The sequence below is a fragment of the Caenorhabditis elegans genome, chromosome I (genome assembly GCF_000002985.6).
Source record: "Caenorhabditis elegans chromosome I".
In the NCBI taxonomy this organism is placed as follows: Eukaryota; Metazoa; Nematoda; class Chromadorea; order Rhabditida; family Rhabditidae; genus Caenorhabditis; species Caenorhabditis elegans.
In genome coordinates, this window is record NC_003279.8 from 691,685 (window position 1) to 717,647 (window position 25,963).

A 25,963-nucleotide genomic window follows, 5' to 3' on the forward strand; every position below is an offset into this window, starting at 1 on the left:
GTTTGCCGAACTAGGCCATTTTGGCTCGGCTATATCTGGGGTATATTTACGGCGCGTTGCGTGTCGCGTCGCGGCTCGATTTTAGTTGTAAAACTAAATGTGATTTGTCCGTGTGGAGTACACGACTTTCACATGCGTTGTGCGGCGGGCGATTGTCAATGGAGCGCGAAAAATACAATGAGGAAGGCCAAAACCCCGTGTATTGATTTTTCGAAAATTTCGGAAAAATCTCTTTGTTTTATTCATTATATTTCTCCTAATTTCTTTGAAATGTTCAAAAAATCTGATTTTCTTTTTTTTCCCGAATTTTTGAAAAATCGATATTTGCTATCCATATTTCTCGAAAAGAAAATCGATTTATTAATTTTTTTCCGGTTTCCTGGAAGCTAATCAATTCAGAAAAAAGAATTAAGCTATGAATATATACTTATAAAAGTCGTAAAAGGTATGGAAATATAAATTATTTTAAAACAGCGATTTCTGACTGAAGCATCTCAACTACCAGGGCCTCAAGTTCTTCTTATCCGACAAATGAGACGAGTCGGAGCTATAATTGTGCCGATATTTTCCGGGCGCCGTCTCTTCGAACTCGGATACGGTAGCCTGCCCGACGTATTTGAAATCGCCCATTAGCACTTCGTGGCAAGCGCCGATTGATGCTCCGTGGCCGACGAGTAGGAGGTTTCCTGAAAGAAAATCGATAATTTGCGGCGTGTTTTTATTGATTTTTATGTGAAAATTGGCAAATTATTGATTTTTCGGCTGAAATCATAAATTACTGATTTTCTGTTAAAATCAGTAATTTATTGATTTCTTCGGCTAAAATCAGAAATTATCGATTTTTCTGTGAAAATCTGAAATTATTGATTTTTCTGCGAAAATCAGAAATTTACGTAGTTTCGCAAAAATTACCTTCATATTTCTCGAAAATCGCCCGCAGGGTCTTTCCGACACGTGGCACACACGCGTCATCTCCACATCCTTCGCGGGGTAGTGTGTACTGAAAAAAAAGTTCGGTAATTTTTCTAGGTCTCGCAGCGATTGCCGCCACCGGTATATTTTCATTTTTCCAACTATAGCGCCAGCACCGGCGCCGGCATCTTTTTATTTTTCCACGTAGCACGTCGGCGCCGGCAGCCGCGCAAACTATTTTCGCCGCCGCCGGCATCTTTTTATTTTCCACATAGCGTGCCAGCGGCGCCGCCGGCATATTTTTATTTTTCCACGTAGCACGTCGGCGCCGGCAGCCGCGCAAACTATTTTCGCCGCCGCCGGCATTTTTTACTTTTCCACGTAGCGCGCCAGCGGCGCCGCCGGCATGTTTTTATTTTTCCACGTAGCGCGCTAGCGCCGCCCCCGGCATCTTTTCATTTTTCCACGTAGCGCGCCAGCGCCGGCAGCCGCGCAAACTATTTTTCGCCGCCGCCGGCATCTTTTTATTTTCCACATAGCGTGCCAGCGGCGCCGCCGGCATATTTTTATTTTTCCACGTAGCGCGCTAGCGCCGCCGCCGGAATTCATTCATTTTTCCACATAGCGTGCCAGCGGCGCCGCCGGCATCTTTTTATTTTTCCACGTAGGGCTCTAGCGCCGGCGGCATTTTTCATCTTTTCATGCAGTGCGCCAGCGCCGCCGCCGGCATCTTCTCATTTTCCACGTAGCGCGCTAGCGCCGGCGGCAGCGCAAACCATTTTTCGCCGCCGCCGGCGCCTTTTCATTTTTTAATTAGTGCGCCAGCGCCGCCGCCGGCATCTTTTGATTTTTCCACGCAGTGCGCCAGCGCCGGCAACGGCGCAATTCTAATCTCGGTCTTTTTTGAGCGATACCTTCGAGAAAACAGGAATATAGTCCAAATCAACAAGCGGAAATTTCTCAGCTAGTTTGTCGGTTTCCCAGAATCCAGGAGGCTTATCACAAAGATAAAGTGCCTCACAAAGGCCACCGTCCGCCTTCACTTTCATTCCTTTATCCTCAATAATCGTCGAAGCTGTCTCAATTGTCCGATCGAACGGCGAGGCAAACGTATGCGAGATTTGTGCATTTTCGAACCGATTTTTGCACTCTTTCGCCTGTTGCCGACCGCGCACGCTGAGCATCGAATTGTCCGACGTGAGACCGTCGGCTCCGTCGAGTTTACGCCAATTTCGATTGATATTGTCCTCGCTGCAATGCAAAAAATCAATAATTTCTGATTTTCACCGTAAAATCAATAATTTCTGATTTTTGTTGAAAAATCATTACTACCGATTTTAACTGAAAAATCAATAAATTCAGATTTTCATTTTTTTTTTCGAAAAGTCGATAATTTCCAGATTTTCATCGAAAAATCAATAATTTGTGATTTTCACAAAAAATCAATAATTTCAGATTTTTACCGAAAAATTGATAATTTCAGATTTTCACCGAAAAATCAGAAATTATTGACTTTGGATAAAAATCAATAATTTACTGATTTTCATCGAAAAATCAATAATTTCAACCTTTCGCAGAAAAATCGATAATTTTTAATTTTCACCGTAAAATCAATAATTTCTGATTTTCACCAAAAATTAATAATTTTAATTTTTTTTTCGAAAAATCAATATTTTCTAATTTTTATCGGAAAATCAATAATTTCCGATTTTCACCAAAAAATCAATAATTTCAGATTTTTATCGAAAAGTCAATAATTTACGAATTTGACAAGAAAAAATCAATAATTTGCTGATTTTAACAGAAAATCAATAATTTTTGTTTTTCATTGTTTTTTTTTTCGAAAAATCAGTACTTTTTTAATTTCCCCAAAAAATCAATAATTTTTGATTTTATTTTTCGAAAAATCAATAATTTCAGATTTTAACCGAAAAAATCAATAAATTCAAAAAATTTCATTTTTTTTTTGAATTCTTAAAAGTACCGTTCCGCGTGTCGAACAATCCAAATTTTCCGTGGATAAGTGATCGGCATCCTATCGAGATCGGTTTTAGCTGAAAAAAAACCTTAAAAAATTGGAAAATTGTGTACTCCTCTCGGACACGTGGTGTCAGGCTCTCCCATTACGGCTTGATCTACAAAAAATGCGGGATTTTTCGTTCTTAACCATACGAAATAAGTTGAGAACTCTGCGTCTCTTTTCCCGCATTTTTTGTAGATCAACGTAGATCAGACCAAAATGAGGCACACTGAATGAAGACACCAGGATTTTTCGAAAAACTCTAAAGAAATTCTGCAAAAAGTGACGTCATGAGGTATATAGGTATGAAATCGAATACTTGGTATCAAATGACGGAAAAATAAACGAAAGTTGCAAAATTTTTTGATGGAATTTATTAGACTTTGGCGGGAAAACAGATCAAATTTACATTAAAAAATACGGGAAAAATACGGGGAAAAAAACCAAATTATTGCCTAAAAAATTCAGGATTAAATTGCGAGTTGTACTTTTTCTTCTTTCCACGCTTCTCCTCCGAATCCTCGGCGGCTTTTCGTTTCTGCAGCAGCTCAATTTCCTCGGGATGTAGCAAAGCATGGGCTCTCGCTTTCTCGACTCGTTCCCGTTTCAGACGCTCGTCTCGCATGCTCGCCAGCTTCTGCCGTCGTTCTCGATCGTATTCCTCTTCGAGTTGACGTTCTTCAGAGCTATCACGGTGGCGGTGCTTTTCTGGAAGAAAAATTGGGGGGTTTTTTTGTAGTTTGTAGTGGTGAGCACCCTATATTGGAGGCGCGAAAAAAGAGATTTTTCGAATTTTTTTGTAGATCAACGTATGGTTAAGAACGTACTGACGTCATATAATTTTGGGCGAAAAATTCCCGCATTTTTGGTAGATCAAACCGTAGTTGGACAAAAAGCAGATTTTTCGAAAAAAAATTACGAATTTCTGGCTTTCCTCATAAATTGAAATGGAAGAGTTTTTGCCGAACTAGGCCATTTTGGCTCGGCCATATCTGGGGTAGATTTACGGCGCGTTGCGTGTCGCGTCGCGGCTCGATTTTAGTTGTAAAACTAAATGTGATTTGTCCGTGTGGAGTACACGACTTTCCCACGCGTTGTCCGGCAGGCGATTGTCAATGGAGCGCGAAAAATTCAATGAGGAAGGCCAGAACCCCGTGGTGGTTCGATGCACAAAACTGATTTTTTTTTTGAATTTTTGGGATTGCGCAAGAAATTTCGCCGAAAAAGTCGATAACTCAAAAAATTCTAAAAAATTTGGATAATCTGGAGAAAAAACCCAAAATTTGCTGAAAATTTCGAAAAATTTAGCTTTAAATTTTTGCGCATGGCCGCCGGAAAAGAAAAAAACTCGGCCACCAATTTTTTGGCGGCCATGATGCAAGACACCATATTTGACGCGCAAAAAAAGGTGTTTTTGGATGTTTTTTTCTTTTTCCGCCAGAATTTTTAATAAATTTCCAGGGACAAAAAATCATAACCTGTTGCAAAAATGTTTTTTTTTTCGAAAAATTCAATTTTGCGCGTCAAATGTGATGCTTTAAGCTCTGTGGCCGCCGAAAAAGAGAAAACTCGGCCACCAATTTTTCACTCTCCATTGACAATAGCCTGCTGGACAACGCGTGGAAAAGTGTCGTGTACTCCACACGGACAAATACATTTAGTTTTACAACTAAAATCGAGCCGCGACGCGACACGCAACGCGCCGTAAATCTACCCCAGATATGGCCTGGCCTAGTTCGGCAGAAACTCTTCCATTTCAATTTATGAGGGAAGCCAGAAATCCGTGGCCGAAAAAGAGAAAACTCGTCCACCGATTTTTTTTTCTGACGGCCATGACAAGTTTGCGCGTCTATAATACATCATATTTGACGGGCAAAAAATTTTTTAAAGTTTTTTCGAATTTTTGTGATTTTCGAGCAGAAAAAAAAATTGTCTGAAAATTTATGTGGCCGCGGTAAACTTCGGCCACCGATTTTCGACGATTTTGCCCGTGTTTTTGACGGAAAAAGCACCATATTTGACGCGCAAATTTTCAAAAAAAAAAAAGCCCAAAAATCGCACTTTTCTTCTTCTTCTTGTCTTTTTTATGCCGTTTCTTCGCCTTTTCTTCACTATCACTATCCTCTCGTTTCCGCTTCCTCTCCTCTTCCAGCTCTTTCCGCTTCAAACACGGCAGAGCATCGCGCGCTTTTCGTCGATCAAGTGGCTCGGCGGCTCTTCGCAGCGGCAGCTCCTCGTACCACTCTTTTTTCTTGTTTAAATCGTTCGTATTATCCGCGAAATACACCTGAATTCCCATTTTCGACTCCCATTCCTTCTTCTCGGCAGCTTTTTCCGCTTCGTAGTCGCGGTTTCCGGATCCATAGTTTTTTCGTTCTTCACGTTCGAGATCCTGCAAAATATCGATTTTTTTTGGAGAAAAATATAGTTTTTTTTTGGAGAAAATTATCGATTTTTTGGAAAAAATTATCGATTTTTCGGGGAAAATTAACGATTATTTTAATAGAAAATTATCGATTTTATTTGGGAAAAAAATCACTGATTTTTTGGAAAAAATTATCGATTTTTTTCGGAGAAAAAATATTAAATTTTTTGCAGAAAATTATCGTTTTTTTTTTTGAAAAAAATTACCGATTTTTCAGAGAAAAATATCGATTTTTTAGAATAAAATTATGGATTTTTAAATATAAAATTATCGATTTTTAGGGAGAAAATTATCGATTTTTTTTGGAGAAAAATATTGTTTTTTTTTGGAGAAAAATATAGATTTTTTTGAAGACATTTATCGATTTTTTGTTGATAAAATTATCGATTCTTCGGGGAAAAATATAGCTTTTTTTGGATGAAATTATCGATTTTTTGGGAGAAAAAATACCGATTTTTTTGGATAAAATTATCGATTTTTTTGAAGAAAAAGTATCAAATTTTTTGAAGAAAATTGTCAATTTTTTTGGAAATAAATATAGTTGTTTTGGATAAAATTATCGATTTTTCAGCTAAAAATATAGATTTTTTTAGATAAAATTATTGAATTTTAAAAAGAAAATTATCGATTTTATGGGTAAAAAATAACGATTTTTTTGGAGAAAATTATTGATTTCTTCGGGGATAAATATTGATTTTTTCGGGGAAAATTATCGATTTTTGGATAAAATTATCGATTTTTTGGAAAAAATTATGGATTTTTTTTGAAGAAAAATATTGATTTTATTGGAGAATAATATCGAATTTTTTCGGGAAAATATCGATTTTTTGGAGAAAATTATCGATTTTTTTTGAGAAAATTATCGATCTTTTGGGTAAAATTATCGATTTTTTGAAGCAATTCTGAGCCAAATTTTGAATTTTCGAGCGGCAATTTTTGCACAAAGCATCATATTTGACGCACAAAATTCGAATTTTTCAGAATTAGTTTCACAAAAAATCCATCTATCACCTGAAACAAGTTCACATGTCCCGTTTCATCTGAAATGCTGACATCTTTTGCTGCTCCAGCTGAGCTCGAACCAGCTCCTCCACTAAACATCGTCTCCATTCGTTGATCGGCTCGGGCTCTCAACTGCATCAGGCGCCGCTCGTTTTCCGCCTGAATTTGCCTGTCGAGCACACGCTGCTCATCTTCGGCGGCTTTTCGCTCGTCTCGGCGAACCCGTTCCATGTTGGATTTTGTCCGAACGTGCCATGATTTGTGATGGAGAATGTTCATCTGGAAGCGGAAATTATAGAGAAAAAATTGATAATTGTGCTCGAAATTTGGCTCTGGAAGAAGCGCAAAAAATCAATAATTTCGTCCAAAAATCTATTTTTTTCAGAAAAACCAAAAAGCGTTTTTTTTTCCAAAAATAAAGATAATTTTCGTCCAAAAATCGATAATTTACTTCTAAAAGTCTCAATTTTTCCAACAAAAAAAACAATTTTCGTCGAAAAACCGATGTTTTCAGAAAAATCAAAAATCAAAAAAAAAATTAAAAAATTAAAAAAAAATCAATAATTTTTTCTAAAATCTTGCAATTTTTTTCTAAAAATCGTTTAATTTTCTTCTAAAATCGATATTTTTCCGGATTTTTTCGTGAAAAAAATCGTCAATTTTATTGAAAATTTTGCTAAATTTCGAAAAAAAATCTTGAAATTTCGATGCACCATGATTTTGAAAATTCTGCTCCGGATCAATTTTTCGAGAAAAATTATCGATTTTTGGAAACTATCATACAAAAATCGATAATTGTGCTCGAAATTTGGCTCTGGAAGGAGGAAAAATCAATAATTTTCTTCTAAAAATCGATTTTTTTTCCAAAAAATCAATAATTTCGTCGAAAAACCGATGTTTTCAGAATAATCAAAAAAAAAATTAAAAAATTAAAAAAAAATCAATAATTTTTTCTAAAATTTTGCAATTTTTTTCTAAAAATCGTTTAATTTTCTTCTAAAATCGATATTTTTCCGGATTTTTTCGTGAAAAAAATCGTCAATTTTATTGAAAATTTTGCTAAATTTCGAAAAAAAATCTTGAAATTTCGATGCACCATGATTTTGAAAATTCTGCTCCGGATCAATTTTTCGAGAAAAATTATCGATTTTTGGAAACTATCATACAAAAATCGATAATTGTGCTCGAAATTTGGCTCTGGAAGGAGGAAAAATCAATAATTTTTTTCTAAAAATCGATTTTTTTTCCAAAAAATCAATAATTTCGTCGAAAAACCGATGTTTTCAGAATAATCAAAACAAATTTCAAAAATAATAAAAAAATCAATAATTTTTTCTAAAATTTTGCAATTTTTTTCTAAAAATCGTTTAATTTTCTTCTAAAATCGATATTTTTCCGGATTTTTTCGTGAAAAAAATCGTCAATTTTATTGAAAATTTTGCTAAATTTCGAAAAAAAATCTTGAAATTTCGATGCACCATGATTTTGAAAATTCTGCTCCGGATCAATTTTTCGAGAAAAATTATCGATTTTTGGAAACTATCATACAAAAATCGATAATTGTGCTCGAAATTTGGCTCTGGAAGGAGGAAAAATCAATAATTTTTTTCTAAAAATCGATTTTTTTTCCAAAAAATCAATAATTTCGTCGAAAAACCGATGTTTTCAGAATAATCAAAACAAATTTCAAAAATAATAAAAAAATCAATAATTTTTTCTAAAATTTTGCAATTCTTTTTTCTAAAAATCGATATTTTTCCGGATTTTTTTCGTGAAAAAAATCATCAATTTTATTGAAAATTTTGCTAAATTTCGATAAAAAAACGATTATTTTGAAATTTCGATGCACCATGATTTCGAAAATTCTGCTCCGGATCAATTTTTCTAAGAAAATTATCGATTTTTGGAAATCATCACACAAAAACCGATAATTTTGTGAAAAAATTCGATTTCGACGCACCATGATTTCGAAAATTCTCAGAATTTTAGAAAATTTATCGATTTTGTGTAGAAAAAATTCGAATTCCAGTGGAAAAATTTTCTTTTCTCAAAAAATGTTTGATTTAAAAAAAATCGATTTTTTCAGAAATTCAGGCATTTTTTTGCAAAGTAAATTGGCAAAAATCGATGATTTCACTGTGAGAATGGGAATTTTTGTCAAGAAAAATATAAAAAATTGCCTTAAACAATTAAAGTGGTTGTCAAAAAATTGAAATTTTGGAAAAAAAAATATATTTACAGATGAATTTATTAGAAAAATTCCACAAAAAAAGAGGTTCCATCTAATATTATTATGTCGCATTGGGGGTTATATCACATAATTTTTTTTTGTTTCGGTTGCCGTGGAGAAGGGGGAAAATATCACATTTTTCAGAGGAAAATCACAATAAATATAAGGAAAATTTACAAAAAAAGGCGCGGGGGGAAATTTCTTCACAAAATTATCGATTTTTGGGTGATAATTTCCAAAAATCGATAATTTTTATAGCAAAATTGATCCGGAGCAGACTTGGGATAAAGCAATTTTTGGAGGGGGAAAATGAACAAATTAATAAAATATAATATATTCGGGGCAAAAAATGGGAAATAATTAAATTGTCGGAACATATAAATGATTAATTGATTGAGCCAATGGCATTGGTTTCATGTGAGCCAACGCTTCATTACAGAACACTTCCTCCCGATGACGTAGCGGACGAGAATGCTCGACACGAGCAAGACGGTAGGCTCTAGAGGCGTTTATCTGGAAATTTTTAGTGAAAAAATGAAGAAAAAAAGCTTTTTTCGCTGAAAATTCCAAGATTTTCGGTTTTTTTTTTGCTAATTTTTTTTAAATTTGCCTTGAAATAAATTTCCAGATGTTCAGTAGTTTTTTTTTCCTTCAAAAATCGATTTTTCAATTAATCAAACATTTTTCAGAGTATTAATAATTATTTTTCCACCAGAATTTGAATATTTTATCCAAATTCTGAGAACCGGCTCACAGAGCGGCTTTTACTACGTGGCCTAGAAAAATCAAAAACTCGGCCAATGATTTATCTGGGATTTTTGACGTGGGATGTTTCTGAAACTTGACGAGAATGTTCTCGAATGGGGGTTCTATAGTTCCACCGTGGCGATTTTTGAGAAAATGTTCCGTATCCATGTTATGAAGGTGGCCGAGTTTTCTTATTTTACGGCCACGTAATAAAAACCGCTCTGTGGGCTCCTGAGCAGAATTTTCGAAATCATGGTGCATCGAAATTTCAAAATTATCGATTTTTTTTTTGAAATTTAGCAAAATTTTCAATAAAATAAGAAATCATGGTGCATCGACAAACCAATTTTTTCCATTTTTTCGGAATTTAAAATAAAATTTAAAAAAAAGTAAAATTCTGGAATTTTACTTTTTAAAAATATTTTTTTCAAATTCTGGCAGTTTTAAAATAATAAAAAAACGTTTTTTTTCCATTTTTTTCAAAAATTTTTTTCTGAAATTTAGTACTACAAATGTAAAATTTACAGGGTTTTCACAGGAATTTTCAATTTTTTTGATTCGCTTTTCTTCAAAAATTCTAAATTTTCAGGTTTTTTTTTCCAATAATTTTTAATTTTTGTGAAAAAAAAATGTTTTTAATTTTTTCAGACTTAAAAAATTGTGACAACTTTTTTCAATTTTTTCCGCAAAAATAAATTTTCGGAAATTTCAAATTTCCTACAAAAAACCCCTTACCACAGTAAGCCTAACCAACTGTGAGAGCTCGCTCATCGTGACTAGGGCTCCGTCGAAAAGCGGCCCAAACTCCAGAGCCGACGCCGTATCGACGCGCACTCGAACCATCTGAAAAACCAAATAATGGAAGAGTTTTTTTTCGGCCAAGCCAGGCTGCCCCATTTGATCTACGTAGATCTACAAAAATTGCGGGAGAAGAAAAAAGAGACGCAGAGTTCTCAACTGATTTCGCATGATTAGGAGTGTGTTGACGTCACATTCGCAAAAAATTCCCGCATTTTTTGTAGATCAAACTGTAATGGGACAGCCTGGGACCACGTGCAGTGTTAGGCTGTACCATTACGGTTTGATCTACAAAAAATGCGGGAATTTTTTGCAAATGTGACGTCAACACACTCCTAATCATGCGAAATCAGTTGAGAACTCTGCGTCTCTTTTTCTTCTCCTGCATTTTTGTAGATCAACGTAGATCAAGCCTCTCTCTCTCTCTCACCTTATCACCGACTTGCTCCAACACAATCAGAACATCACAAAACTTGGTGGCAATCGTTTCGCGGGTGTACACTTTCCGTGTGTTCTCAGTCCACACCACATGCACCTCATCGTTTCCGATATGCTTCCACTTCTGCTGCACATCGCCGTTGAGCATCGTGCTCACATGGAATATCACCTCAGCCTCGGCGTCTGCAAAGTACGGAGCCCGTGTCTCTACGGGCAGGCCACCGGTGTAACCATCGTGTCCTCGACCCACTTTGACCTCCCATCCGAGCTCCGACGTGAAGCTGTCAAATTGCGCGGAGGCGGAGGCGGTGGTGTTGGACAGGATCGATGCTCGATCTTCCTGCGATTCTCCTACATAGATCACAGCGACTTTGTGGACTTCACGAGAAGAAGTCTGATCTAAATGCTTCAAGTCACGCGGGAAATTCGCGTGAACCTGAGACACAAGTGGGACGAATCCCAGGGAAGCCGACAGCGATCTCCATTCGAGAAGCTTCGCGTTCGGAGTGAACGCTGGCAAATGATCGTGAGCCGCCGACGATGTGCCAAGTGGCTGTGGCTGCCGTCTAGACGTCTCAATCATCGATGTAAACTGTGCGGCACCATCGACAGGCGACGGGCTCCCACGTGACGGGGGGTAGTCCGGTAGATCATCGAACGGATCATCCATCGCTCCGAGGATCCCCTGGCTTTCCCGACCGGGACGTTTTCCCTTGAGAGCCTCTTTGCGTAGCCAATTGGTCACGTTGGTGGCAGGCTTGCGGACATCCTCATGGGTATCTAGATCCCAGATATGCCGGCCAACTACCGTTCGGGAAGTGATTTCGCAGGGGGATTTGGCGTGGAAATCCTTTCGGGACACCGAGATAATCGCCGATTGCCGATTAATATACACGGTTTTATCCTCTCCTTGTAGTGGCGGTGCTCCTGCAGAGCTCCATCTCTGAACCTCAAAACCTCGCACCGGATACTGACCACCGAGCGTGACAAGCTCTCCATGGAGCACCATATGCCTATCGGCCAAGATACCGCGAATGACGAGTGGCATTTGAGGTTGTGGCCATTGCATACAAAGCTTCACCATCTGCCACTCGATCTCGGTTCTCGTACGCTCATCGCGTAGGAGCGAGGCGGCACGGAGCAGCGCCTGGAGCAGTGTGGTGCTCGAGAACTGGGCGAGCGAGGCGATCGACGAGCAGAAGAGCGGAATGAGCCGCATCGCGAACTGATGGGTTTCGATGGTTTTCAACGCGGTGAGCACCAAGTCGATTTGGGCTTTTTGCACGATGAGGATGGCTAGCGAGTTCACGATTACTACGGCGTTCTCCGATACGTCTGTATTGACAAGCTGATCGAGAAGGATTTGCTCGGCTCCAGGATACGATGAAGCTAGCATTGAGAACAACTTCAACGAGTTCGAGGACACCTTCGTGTCCTTCGAGCTCTTCGCCGCCTGCAACATTTTCGGCAAATGCTCCAGAGCTCGCGGAGCAACAATTGATAGTTCGTGTGCAGAGAGCCCACAAATCGCCGGAACCACTAGTTGCTCCTTGGATTGCATAAGACGGATGAAGCAGAGAAGAATGTTGGCCGAGAGCAGTGGCGGTGGCCGACGGATCGTTGATTCGTTGAGAATTGCACTTAGAGCCGGAACACAGCGGGGCAGCAGGATTGGGGGTACGGTAACGAGGCGGCACGCGAGCCAGTGGGCCAGTGGGTGCAGGTTTACCTGGAAAGCAAAATTTTTTTTGGCTTTTTTTCAACTCGAATTTTTTTTCTAAATTTTTTTGTAAATTTTCTAAAAAATAATTGTTCGATTTCAGAGTGCCTCATTTCGTGCGTGATCTACGTTGATCAACAAAAAATGCGGGACTGATTCTGCATGGTTAAGAACGTGCCGACGTCCTATTTTTTGGGCAAAAAATTCCCGCATTTTTTGTAGATCAAACCGTAATGAGACAGCCTCACGTCGTGCCAGAAAGTCCCATTTCGTGCTTGATCTACGCTGATCTACAAAAAATGAGGGGCTGATTGTGCATGATTAAGAACGTGCTGACGTCACATTTCGTTTGGCAAAAATTCCCCCATTTTTTGTAGATCAAACCGTAATGGGACAGCCTGACACCACGTGATCTTCAAATTCCCGCCAGCCTGAAACCCACCAAAAGCAAGTTCTCAATCGTCAATGACATGCAATCGATTGCCACGTGGGCACTCGAGTTGGTATACGGATCCACGAGTGAGATGACACGACGCCACGTTTGAAGCCACGCCAATTTGTCGCCAGACCAAGACTGAAAAAGGGAAAAAGTGTGATATGCGCCTTTAAGAAAGGGTTACTATAGTTGTCAACAACAGAAAAAAATGCTGAAAAGGCATTTTTCAGGGTCTATTTTCACAATGAGTTTGGGTATAAATTGGAGAGTTTTCCATAGATAATGCGTACTGCGCAACTAATTTGACGCGCAAAATATCTCGTAGCGAAAACTACAGTAATTTTTTAAATTACTACTGTAGCGCGCTGGTGTCGATTTACGGAAATTAATTAAAATAATTGATAAACAAAACAGAAACTATGTTCAAAAATCGAGATCCCGTAAATCGACACAATCGCTACAGTAGTAATTTAAAAATTACTGTAGTTTTCGCTACGAGATATTTTGCGCGTCAAGTATGCTAAAAAATATGTAGTTGTGGGAGCCTTGTGAATTTTTAGAAGGTTTTTTGAAAAATAACTCGCCACTATTAAAAAAAATATATATTTTGAGGCATTTTCAAAGGGTTAAAGTAATTTTTTACTTTTAAAATCGTTTTTTTTTATAAAATAAATTTTAAGCGTTTTTAGTACAATTTTCGTAAGTTTTTCGTTTTTTTTTTGGTCATATTTTGTAGTTTTTTACACTATTTTCCAGAAATCGTCAGAAAAAGCACTTAGAAACGGGCTAGAAAAACGGGGTTTCGGCTTGCTGCGAAACTTTTTTTTTTGAAATTACCGCGCAAAAATAAATTGTCATTCAAGTAATGTTGCAAAATGTATTAAAATATAGGTTTTTAAAAATGTATTTTAATACAGTTGTGACGTAATTTTTCTATTTCAATTTTTGCAAAATAAGAAAAAAAATGAATGTAAAAAAGTTAGAAAGTTTTTAAAACACATTTTATACAGGTCATTACGCTCTATTTTCTGCCATTTAAAGCGAGAATGTTTTTTGACACTACATATATAATATTAGGTCTCCAAATAAGATCCGGGTCAAAAATCATAACTTTGTTCGCTGTGTATCGATTTTTATGAAATTGTGGGAATTTGTGTTATCAACCATGATCTTTCATTTGACAATAGTCACAAAATTTTTTGGCCGTCCGAAGTGCCCGTACTCGGAGCCAATTTTTTCAGACATTTTTCAGATCTCGCTTCTTTTCAGGTTTCAACTGAGGTTTGTGTGCGGATATTGCTTAGTTTAGTACACAATGTAAGAAAACAAAAAAGTTTGGAAAAAAATCCGTCCAAAAAAAATTTTTTTGTCGCTCGTCAAAAAATCTACAAAAAAAATTTTGTCGAAAATTCTTGAATTTTTATACAAAAATGATGTAACCGTGTGCAAACTAATTTTAAACATACAAAACATTTGAGTATGAAATTTGGATCTCGAGAAATACTCCAAAAACTCGAAAATAGTTCGAAAAAGCTGTGTTTTTTGTTATTTTTTTTAGTGTGACGCACCAAATTGAAATTTTTTGTATGTGTAAAAATAGTTTGCACATGGTTACATCATTTTTGTATAAAAAATCGAGAATTTTCGAAAAAAAATTTTTTTGAAGATTTTTTGACAACCGACAAAAAAAATTTTGTTTGGACGGATTTTTTTCCAAACTTTTTTGTTTTCTTACATTGTGTACTAAACTAAGCACAATCCGCACACAAAGCTCAATTGAAAACTGAAAAGAAGCGAGATCTGAAAAATGACTGAAAAAACTGGCTCCGAGTTAGGGCACTTCGGACGGCCAAAAAATTTTGTGACTATTGTCAAATGAAAGATCATGGTTGATAACATAAATTCCCAAAGTTTCATAAAAATCGATACACAGCGAACAAAGTTATGATTTTTGACCCGGATCCTATTTGGAGACCTAATATATATATATATATAAAGATACCTACCGTAACCGCATTTGTAATATCATCAGTGTCATGAAAAACGTTATCCTCTGCAATTGTGTTCGACGATGACATACTATCTCCAGTCTCTGACGAATCATTTCTCGGGTCTTCCATCATTGCCGATTCGATTGCCTGTCGTCGACTGTTCTGTGAGACTTCTGTCGCTTTTCGGAGAGCTTCTTCACGGGAGAATATGTCGATATGGGCGAGATGGAGGATTAATGCTCGCGTTACACTGTTCACAATCTGAAGATTTCGTTTTATTTTTTTGATTTTGGCTGGAATTTCATAAAGCTATGCTTTTGTTGAAATTTTAGTTTAAAAAAATAAGGTTTTTGAACTGAAAATTGGGATAAGAATTAGAAAAAAATTTGTTTTTTCTCTAAAACTGCTGCATTTTATTCAATTTTGTAAGATTTTCTGTACAAAACATAATAATTTTTGAATTTTTTTTCCAAATTTTTTGAAATTTCAGCAAGAACTGGACAAAAAGCACTACTTTTACTAAAATTGGCAGCATTTAGGAATTTCTGAAAAAAACAATTAATTTTCATTATTATTGTCATATTACAGGAACACACTATTCTGAGAATGCGTATTACACAACATATTTGACGCGCAAAATATCTCGTAGCGAAAATTACAGTAATTCTTTAAAAATGACTACTGTAGCGATTGTGTCGATTTGCGGGCACGATTTTTTGAAATGAATTTTAATCATATTTTGAGCAAAAAATGGGTCAAAAATCAAGCCCGTAAATCGACACAATCGCTACAGTAGTAATTTAAAGAATTACTGTAGTTTTCGCTACGAGATATTTTGCGCGTCAAATATGTTGTGTAATACGCATTCTCAGAATTTTGTGACTTTTCAAAAAAAAAAATCGTGATCAAAAAAAATTTTTAATTGTTTTTTAAGATGAAATTACGATTTTTTTCGTTCTCTATAAATTTTGATCAAATTTATTTCAAAAAAAAAAAAAATTCTTTCTATATTTTTTTTTTCGAGTTTTTTTTTCTATCTTCTGTACAAAACACAGCAATTTAAAAAAAAGGCAAAATTTTAAGATTTTTCTAAATCTAGATTTCTAATTTTCCTCGGGGTTCTGGCCATCATCCTCATAAACAGAAATGGAAGAGTTTTTGCCGAACTAGGCCATTTTGAAACTCTTCCATTTCAATTTATGAGGAAGGCCAGAGCCTCGTGGAAAATTAGAAATTAGATTTCGAAAAATCTTAAAAGTTTGCCAATTTCTTATTAGATTGATGTGTTTTGTACAGGAAATTGAGAAAAAAATCGGCAATTTTATACAATTTAATTTTAAAAAATATAGTTAAAAATAGAAAAATTCAATGAAACTGGAAAAAAATGTTTACTTTGAAAAGTTAAAAAAAATGAAAAAAAAACTCAAAAATTGAATAAAATGCGGCAATTTTTGAAAAAAAAGCTTTTTTCCATAGTTTCTGTCAATTTTCGGCTAAGATTAATTTTTTTTCATCAAAATTTCGATTTTCATACTCTCTTACCGAAGCCCATTGCTCAGCCATCGGTATCCAAACACCCTTCTTCATGACGTCATGCACCTCATCCCACACCTCATCGTCAATTTCGATGCGTCTGACAGCCTTAATCACGACGACATTCGAGATGAGTGTCGACGTAAAAGCAGCCGACACATTCTGGGAAAACGCGTCCGATTGGCGACAGATTTTCGAGGCGCATGTGCAGAGTCCCGCCATTAATTCTGACCAGAATTTTTGGGGAAGCGGTTTTGGGAGTTGAATTCGATGGGAAACCAGCTGCTTGCACGATGTTAGAATCGCAAATGCTATGGAGATTGCCGAGGAGTGACTGGAAAAATATTTTTTTTTAATTTTTAAAGGGATTTTGGGAAATCGAAAAATTTAAAAACTCGGATTTATGAAGTTTTTGGCAAACCGGCAACTTCTGGTTTTTGGAATTTCGCCACTTTTTAACAACCGGCAATTTGGCGATTTGCAAATTTTTGGAAAACCGGCAATTTATGGTTTTTTTTTCGGAATTTTGCTAATATTTTTAAAACCGGCAATTTGCCGATTTGCAAATTTTTGGAAAACCGGCAATTTGTGGTTTTTGGAACTTGGCCACTTTTTATAAACCTACAATTTGCCGATTTGCAAATTTTTGGAAAACCGGCAATTTCTGGTTTTTTTTTGGAATTTTTCTAAAATTTTAATAAACCGGCAATTTGCCGATTTGCAAATTTTTGGCAAACCGGCAATTTGTGGTTTTTTTGGAATTTTTCTAAAATTTTAATAAACCGGCAATTTGGCGATTTGCAAATTTTTGGAAAACCGGCAATTTTTGATTTTTGGAATTTTGCTAAAATTTTTAAAAACCGGCAATTTGCAAATTTTTGGAAAACCGGCAATTTGTGGTTTTTGGAATTTTGCCACTTTTTATAAACCGACAATTTGCCGATTTTCAAATTTTTCGGCAAATTGCAGGTTAATAAAAAGTGGCAAAATTCCAAAAAAAAACCAGAAATTGCCGGTTTTCCAAAAATTTGAATATCGGCAAATTGTAGGTTTATAAAAAGTGGCAAAATTCCAAAAAACCACAAAATGCCGGTTTTCCAACTCTTTCAACGAGAGTATCCAATTTTTTAAATAGAAAAATTGCCGTATTCCCTACCGTTCTCCACACATTTGCCGATTTTCAAATTTTTGGAAAACCGGCAATTTTTGATTTTTGGAAGTTTGTAAAAATTTTTTAAAGCGGCAATTAGTGGTTTTTGGATTTCTGTCACTTTTTATAAACTTACAACTTGCCGATTTCAAATTTTTGGAAAACCGGCAATTTGTGGTTTTCAAGTTTTCTGCTAATTGGCAAACTGGCAAAATGCCTTATTTTGGAAGTTTAGGTAAATTCTCAGAACACCGGAATTTTGACATTTTTCAAAATTCCAAAAACCACAAATTGCCGGTTCGCCAAAAATTTGCAAATCGGCAAATTGCCGGTTTTTAAAAATTTTTGCAAAATTCCAAAAAACCACAAATTGGCGGTTTGCCAAATTTGCGAAATTCCTAAAACTGGAAATTGACGGTTTTCAAAAAAAAAAAAAGAAGGGAAATCGGCAAATTACAGACTTACAAAAAGTGGCAAAGTTGCAAAAGCCAGAAATTGCCGGTGTGCCAAATTTGCGAACATTTGAAAATACCACAAATCAAATTGCCGGTTTGCCGAAAATGTGCAAATCGGCAAATTGCCGGTTTTTGAAAATTTTTGCAAAACTCCCAAATTTACAGAAAAAATTCCAAAAATCAAAAATCCGAATTATTCCAGAATTTTTTCTTCGGAAAAATTAAAAATTGTTCAATTTTCCAACATTTTCAACAAGCGTATTATCGAAAAAATACAATCGCACAAATTTCTCGTAATTTATTTTTGATCTACCTTGTTGACTAGGCTCCGCCCCTAATCTTGTTGCTGTTGTTATTGTTGTTGTGGCTGTCTAGTTGAAGGAAGGGGCGGAGCCTATTCAACGAGGTAGATCAAAAATAAATTATGAGAAATTTGTGCGATTGTATTTTTTTTCGATAAAATCCAATTTTTTAATGGAAAATTGCCAATTCCCTACCGTTCTCCACATTGAGCCAAATACGGACTGTGAAAGAAGCCCAACAAGATATTCGAGAGCAACAGCGAGCATCGTTCAATCGATACTTCTCCAGACGCTACGAATGGTGGAATTTCGTACTGCAAAAGCCATGCGGAGAGCACATTTACCACTTTATGAGTGACATTTGAGCATGCCAATGGGAGTTTCATTGCTTCACGCATTAGTGTTAATGCTACGTTTGTTGCCTGGAAAAGGACAAAAAAAACTATTTTTTTAAATGTAAGTAATTAATTTATTTTTTGAAATCTCTTTAAATGTGGTGTAGTCGAATATTTTTTCAATTGCTTAATTACCCTCAAAATTGTCTGAAAACACCGAATTTCATAATGAACTTCTTGAAAACTTCTCAGAAAAAAGTTATGACGCCTCAAAAAATGGCCTAAAATTGGTTAAAATTTGAAATTTGACCTACTTGCCAAGCGGCTGGAAACTAGCTTTTTTTTGAAATCACTGTCAAATTTTGAGTATTCAATTTAATTATCTTGCGTTTTCAACTCGATTCAGGTATTTTAAAATCGATAAACGAAGAGATTTTTAAAAATTATTTACCAAATCTCTTCTTCCATCGATTTAAAAATACATAAATTTAGTTGAAAACGCAAAATAATTAAATTGAATACCCAAAACTTGACTGTGATTTCAAAAAAAAGTTAGTTTCCAGCCGCTTGACAAGTCGGTCAAATTTCAAATTTTAACTAATTTTAGGCCATTTTTTAAGCCGTCATAACTTTTTTTTTTTGAGAAGTTTTTCAGGAAGTTTCATTATGAAATTCGGGTGTTTTCAGATAATTTTTAGTATAATAAAGCAATAAAAAAAATTCGACTACACCAACTTCAAAAATGTAAGCAATTTTATTTTGAAGGCGGTTTTCTTTTACTTTTCTAAAAAAAAAATTTATTCAATTTTACGATTTTTTGCGTAAAAAAACACGGTCAAATTTTTGTTAAATTCGAAAAGGCGTGTCCATTACGGTTTGATCTACAAAGAATGCGTGAATTTTTAGCCCAAAAAGTGTGACGTCAGCACGAAAATTCTGCGTCTCTTCTCCCGCATTTTTTGTAGACCTACGTAGATCAAGCCGAAATGGGAGAGCCTGACACCACGCGCGTGTGCGCCTTTAAAGTGAGTACTGTAATTTCAAAAATTCCACAACATCGAGAGTTTGAAACTACAGTACTACTATTTAAAGGCGCACACACTTTTTCGAATTTAACAATAAATTGTCGTGTTGAGACCGTATTTAGGGCTCAAAAAAAAAATAATTATCTCGTTAGAATATTCGGGAAAGTTGCAGTTTCACTGAAAATTTGAATTTCCCGCCAAAACGAATTTTCTCCGAAAAATTTGAATTTCCGCCAAAAAATTTTTTTAAATCAGAAATTTGAATTTCCCGCCAAAATCGTATTTCTCAGAAAATTTGAATTTTCGCCAAAAATAAAAAAAAAAATTTTGGCGCGAAATTCAAATTTTCTGAAAAAAAAATATTTCGGCGGGAAATTCAAATTTTCTGAGAAAATATTTTTTGGCGCAATTTTTCATAGAAATTTAGTTCTTTTGATGTGTAAATTTCCAAAAATTTCAACAAAAAATCGCATTTTTCTTATTTTTTCCCCAAAATTTTCAAATTTTCTCCTCCAAAACCACGGAACTTTATGCGACGAAAAAAGCGCATTTCGATACAAAATCAACGATGCATGTGTAGTTTGTAGTGTTGGTTGTCCTCCAGCCGTTGTGTGAGTTGTTGCCGATGCAATATTATTAATCCATCGAATTAGCCAATATCTTGCAATTACCACCGGATCAGCTGTATCCAATGGTTCACCATTCTCATCGGCTCCTTCCCAGCCACCGAATACATCGACTCCGTTCGTTTCCAGATCGGTGAAGCATTCGCCCATGTATAGCTTTATTACTCTGAAAATTGAAGAGTTTTGTACTCCTCTCGGACAATTGGAGGTGATTTTTTTTTTCGAATTCTTTAAAACAAAAATTTCCCGAAATTGAGCTTTTAAAATTTTAAAATTTCAAAATTTCAAAATCAAAAAAAAAAAAAAAAACTTTTGTACAAAATTTAAAGTGGAGAATTTTTGTATTTTAGACAAATTTTTTAAACATTTCTAGCAGAGTTGAAAATTTCAGGCAAATCGGCAATTCGCCGAAATTGAAAATTTCTCATAAATCGGAAATTGCCGAAAATGAAAAATTCCGGCAAGTCGGCATATTGCCGGAATTGAAAATTCCTTACAAATCGGCAATTTGCCGGAATTGAAAATATCCGGCAAATCGGCAATTTGCCGGAGTTGAAAATTTCCGCCAAATCGGGAATTTGCCGAAATTGAAAATTTCGTATAAATCGCCGATTTGCCGGAGTTGAAAAATTCTGGCAAATTTGAAAATCGGCAATTTGCCAAAGTTGAAAAATTCCCGGCAAATCGCCAATTTGCAGATTTTTCGACCGAAATTTGCCTACCGGCAATTCCTGCCGACCCCTTTTTTCCGAGAAGAATTAACTTTCCATTTCTAAAAAATCTGTAATTTGCCGGAGTTGAAAATTTCCGGCAAATGGGCATTATGCCGAAAATGAAACATTCCGGTAAATCGGCAAATTGCCGAAAATGAAAAATTCCGGCAAATCGGCAATTTGCCGAAGTTGATAATTTCCGCCAAATCGGGAATTTGCCGAAATTGAAAATTTCGTATAAATCGCCGATTTGCCGGAGTTGAAAAATTCTGGCAAATTTGCAAATCGGCAATTTGCCAAAGTTGAAAAATTCCCGGCAAATCGCCAATTTTTTGCCTGTTGTGCATATTATTTTCACGACTAAAAATCGTAATAAATTAAATTAAATTAAATTTGCCGATTTTTCGACCGAAATTTGCCTACCGGCAATTCCTGCCGACTCCTTTTTGCCGAGAAGAATTAAAATTTCCATTTCTAAAAAATCTGTAATTTGCCGGAGTTGAAAATTTCTGGCAAATTTGCAAATCGGTACTTTGCCGGAGTTGAAAAATTCTGGAAACCGGCAACCCGGCAAACCGCCAATTTGCCGATTTTTCGACCGAAATTTTTTTTTCCTGTCGACCCCTTTTTCCGAGAACAGTTAAATTTCCAAAATTCTCTAAAAACCACAAACTTCTCAATAATAAAATTCGCACACTCCTGTCGCTTCCCCTCATCATTCCACTCAATCCGCACAGTTTCTCGAGTACAGTACTCCAAAAACTTGTCCAAATAAACTTGGAGCATTTGAGCCCGTTCTTTCGAAGTCTGCGACGCCGACGCTGTCGACTTAATCGGCCCATTCCTCAGTCGTTCACACCAATCACCGGCTCCCGACGATTGACAGTACTCGTTGAGCACATCTTCCGCATTTTCACCACTGGTAAGCGGGAAGAATGGTAGAAGACACTGAAAGACACGATCCAGGTCTGGTGTCGCTTTTCCGTACACTCCGAGACATTGATAGAACACTAGGAACAAGCGAATCGCAATTTTTCGCACTGCCATCAAATTTTTCGGGTAGACTGCTTTTTTGAGAAGCGATTCGATTGCATGACGTTGCCAGCCTGAGAGAAATTGGGAAAATTTTTAATTTTTATTTAAAGGTGGGGTAGCGCTAGTGGGGAAATTGCTTTAAAACATGCCTATGGTACCACAATGACCGAATATCATGATATAACAATTCAAAAAAATTTTCTAAATTTTATATGATTTTTTGAAAATTGAAAAAATCTCAGTTTTTGTCTAATTCCAATTTGAATTACCGCCAATTGAATTTGTTCTATGGAGCGCGCTTGCACGTTTTTAAATTTATCTATTTTATTTTTTGTTATTTTTTGTTATTTTTCCACCAATTTTTAATGTTTTCGGTGTATTTTTGCTCGAATTTTAGAGAAAAAGTCAAAATAAATGCAAATTTTCGATTAAAAAGCACGCTTACAGTCGTAAATCAGTGAAATTAATTAATTCAGGTTTGAAATCGTTTAAAATCGTTACTTTGTCATTTTTACGCCTGTAAGCGTGCTTTTTAATTGAAAATTTGCATTTATCTTGACTTTTTCTCTAAAATTCGAGCAAAAATACACCGAAAACATTAAAACTCGGTGGAAAAAACAACAAAAAATAAAATAAAATAAATTAAAAAACGTGCAAGCGCGCTCCATCGAACAAATTCAGTTGGCGGTAATTCCAATAGAAATTAGGGGGGAAAACTGAGATTTTTTCAATTTTCAAAAAATCATATAAAATCAGGAAAATTTTTTTGGATTTTTTATCATGATATTGGGTCATTGTGGTACCATAGGCGTGTTTTAAAGCAATTTCCCCACTGGCGCTACTCCACCTTTAATTTCTGACGGTTTTTTTTCGGTTTTCCTTGAAAAATCCTCTAAAAATCGATAATTTGTAAAAATTGCGTTGTTTTTCCGGGATTTTTTTCGGTTTTCCCACGGGGTTCTGGCCTTCCTCACTGAATTTTTCGCGCTCCATTGACAATCGCCCGTGTACTCCACACGGACAAATCACATTTAGTTTTACAACTAAAATCGAGCCGAGACGCGGCAGCCAACGCGCCGTAAATCTACCCCAGATATGGCCTGGCCTAGTTCGGCGAAAACTCTTCCATTTCAATGTATGAGGGAAGCCAGAAATCCGTGTTTTCCTCAAAAAAATCCTCTAAAAATCGATAGTTTGTAAAAATTGCGTTGTTTCTTCGGTTTTTTTTGCAATTTGAGGGTTTTTTGTCGATTTAACACGGATTTTTGGCTTCCCTCATATATTGAAATGGAAGAGTTTCTGCCGAACTAGGCCAGGCCATAACTGGGGTAGATTTACGGCGCGTTGCGTGTCGCGTCGCGGCTCGATTTTAGTTGTAAAACTAAATGGACTTTGTCCGTGTGGAGTACACGGGCGATTGTCAATGGAGCGCGAAAAATGCAATGAGGAAGGCCAGAAGCCCGTGCGGAAAGACGGGGAATCTCCGAAAAACGGGGAAAATCTACAAAAAAATGAGTTTAAAAAAGACTTCCTCAAAAAAATTCAAAAATTGTGGTTTTTTTTTTAATTTTTTGTATTTTGATAAATTTTTTGCGACATCAAAAAATGGAAGAACTTTTTTTTTTCGATTTTTGAATTTTTTGTTGGTGAAAAAGAAGAAAATTTCGAAAATTCGTTAGGGAATGGATAAATTTTAATCAAAAATCGATTTTTTAAAATTATTTTTTGCAGTTTTGCATAAAAAATCCAGATTTTTTCGCATTTCGCGCGTAATTTTCATTTTTGTCGTTTTTTTTTTCTGAATTTTCCGAAATTTCTGGAAATTTTTTCTTTTCTTGTTCTGAAGCTTATGCCTAAGCCTAAGCCTAAGCCTGAGCCTAAACTCCAAAAACGCACCACTTCCAACAAGCTCCGGAGCCAAACAGAGCACCTGCTCCAGTGTCCAAAGCCCGGATTCAGCCTCAATTGCACTATCGATTTGACTGCTGACATCGTTGACGAGCAGAAGCTCGTCAACGAGATGAAACGTCTCGAAACTGTGCTCATCGAGCAGTTGACGCTTTTCCTGAAGAAATGTTGTGGTCGAATTAATGCGAAATATGGGAAAATTCGGGTTAAAATCGATGAAAAATCGTGGAAAAACGAACATTTGTGGTTAATGTGTCGAGCAGAATCTTCAAATGTTTCACACGGCTCACACAATCCCTGTTCAAGTCGGTGAATCTTGAAATGCTCGCCTGCACATCTGACGATTTGCCCTTTCGGGCAAACATTTTCCTGTGATTTTAGGCGATTTTCTGCAAATTTTCGCTGTTCAAACGTTTAAAATCGACGGAAAATGCGTATATTTTACTAAATATGCGAGAAATAGTGATTTAATTCGAAAAAATCAATATAAAAATGGAAAAAAACTACAGTAGTAATTTAAAGGCGCATACCTCGAAAGTTAAAATCGTGCCAGGACCCGCCGCAATTTAGAATCGATTTTTAGATGAAAACTTTTTTTTTCTTACTAAAAATTAAAATTTTTCACTGAAAATTTCGGTTAAACTCTGACTTTTAACACGAATCTTATCAAAACTATGACAATTTCTAGTGAAAATCGCCAATTTTGTGTGTAAAATCAATTTTTTCAGTGAAAAATGTTTTTTTTTGAGTTAAAACTAAATTTCGAGCTTGAAACTAGAAAATGTCAAGTAAAAAATTCATTTTTAAGCGAAAAATTAACGTTTTTTTCCAAATTTTCGCCTATAATTCACACAAAAAATACTGAGTCAGCAAACAATGTGGGAGCATCCCGAAAATGGTGCAGAATGGTAGAGCAAAAACGAAAAATCGATGAATTATTGTGGAGAGAGAGGAAATTTTATTCAATTTTTGAGGAATGGAGGTTAAAAAAAAGAGTAGAAACATTGAAAAGTGGCAAAGAAATCCAGCTTGAAACCGGAAAAACTCCCAGAAAACGAAGCAAATAAGAAAATCCCACAAAAAATCCGAATTTAATTGCAGTTTTCGACCGAAATTCAGCCAACCAGTGAGTGGTTCAATTATTAAAAAGCACATATATACATATAACTTTATTCAAAGGACATAATCCATATAAAGTCTGTCAAAACGGAAAAGGTTCTTTCCAAACACACAATTGGCCCCCTCTGTCCAAAAGAGAGAGCATGGGAATCGGAGAGGGCGGTGAGAGAGACGCAGACATCGAGATGACACTTTTTGACAGCAACACTGTGTGTGTGTGTGTGTGTGTGTGAGTCTCTGTGATTGAGTGAAAGCACTTTTGGGAATATATACTGGTAGAAATTTAATTTAAAATGATAAAAAATTTCTTGGGATTTTTTTTTTTGAGTACTGTAGCCACAAAAGTACGTAATTTTCTTGAAAATGCGCCCATGGGGTCCCAATGACGTAATATCATGATAAAAAATTTTTGAAAATTGGAAAAATCTCAGTTTCCCCTCCCCCCCCCCCCTAATTCCAATTTGAATTTCCGCCAATTGAATTCGTTCGGCGGAGCGCGCTTGCATTATTTTTATTAATTTATTTAATTTTCTCTGTTGTTATTTCACTGATTTTCTTCATTTTTTGGGGATTTTTAATTGGGAAAAGAGAGAAAAATGCAAGATAAATGCAAATTGTTCATTAAAAAATCACTGAAAATGGGTAAAACTGTGAAATATGCTAATTTCAGGCTTGGTGTCGTCGGAACTCATAATTTCGCAGTTTTACCCATTGTCTATGATTTTTTAATGAACATTCTGCATTTATCTTTTTTTTTTAAATTCAATTTCTATTAAAAATCCCCAAAAAATGAAGAAAATCAGTGAAATAATTAGAAAAAATAAAATAAATTTATAAAAATAATGCAAGTGCGCTCCACCGAACGAATCCAATTGGCGGGAGTTCAAATAGGAATTAGAGGGAAAACTGAGATTTTTTTCAATTTTCAAAACAAAAAATCATAAAAAATAAGCATTTTAGCTTAAAAACTCGAAAAATCATACAAAAATTAATTTCAAGTTGTCCACGAGTAGTACGCGACGCCTGGTTGCAAAAATGGCGTA

At 35.8% G+C, this 25,963-nt stretch overlaps 3 protein-coding genes across 8 annotated transcripts; all 3 read right to left on the minus strand.

Annotated features, from left to right (window-relative positions):
* Positions 1–335: 335 nt before the first annotated feature.
* Positions 336–2,966, minus strand: Y18H1A.4 (Histidine phosphatase family protein). The gene is made up of 4 exons (NM_058369.10): positions 2,897–2,966; positions 1,827–2,163; positions 913–1,000; positions 336–686 (listed from the first exon to the last, which is right to left on the minus strand). Exons 1-4 carry the CDS (start codon positions 2,944–2,946, stop codon positions 499–501), a joined length of 663 nt encoding a protein of 220 aa, NP_490770.1. The 5' UTR covers positions 2,947–2,966; the 3' UTR covers positions 336–498.
* A 325-nt stretch (positions 2,967–3,291) lies between these two features.
* Y18H1A.2 lies at positions 3,292–6,640 on the minus strand (the record flags this gene model as incomplete). 2 transcript variants are annotated; one of them, NM_001368447.4, is made up of 3 exons in its annotated part: positions 3,292–3,640; positions 4,994–5,324; positions 6,411–6,640. In NM_001368447.4, the coding sequence occupies 2 exons, from the start codon at positions 5,229–5,231 to the stop codon at positions 3,381–3,383; spliced, it is 498 nt and encodes a 165-aa protein (NP_001355497.1). In that variant the 3' UTR covers positions 3,292–3,380. The 2 variants fall into 2 exon arrangements, with proteins under 2 accessions (NP_001355497.1, NP_490771.2); NM_058370.6 differs by having other exon boundaries at positions 3,295–3,640; positions 6,369–6,638.
* A 1,948-nt stretch (positions 6,641–8,588) lies between these two features.
* On the minus strand, positions 8,589–24,191 carry hgap-1 (Rap-GAP domain-containing protein; the record flags this gene model as incomplete). 5 transcript variants are annotated; one of them, NM_001380470.4, is made up of 11 exons in its annotated part: positions 8,589–9,102; positions 10,072–10,179; positions 10,565–12,301; positions 12,735–12,866; positions 14,735–14,980; positions 16,262–16,586; positions 18,355–18,581; positions 20,047–20,311; positions 21,532–21,964; positions 23,790–23,958; positions 24,041–24,190. In NM_001380470.4, 9 exons carry the CDS (start codon positions 21,903–21,905, stop codon positions 8,950–8,952), a joined length of 3,567 nt encoding a protein of 1,188 aa, NP_001367998.1. The 5 variants fall into 5 exon arrangements, with proteins under 5 accessions (NP_001367998.1, NP_001368371.1, NP_001293171.1 ...); NM_001380463.2 differs by having other exon boundaries at positions 8,950–9,102; positions 24,041–24,191; NM_001306242.3 differs by lacking the exons at positions 20,047–20,311; positions 21,532–21,964; positions 23,790–23,958; positions 24,041–24,190 and having other exon boundaries at positions 8,950–9,102; positions 18,355–18,557.
* Between the last annotated feature and the right edge of the window lie 1,772 nt (positions 24,192–25,963).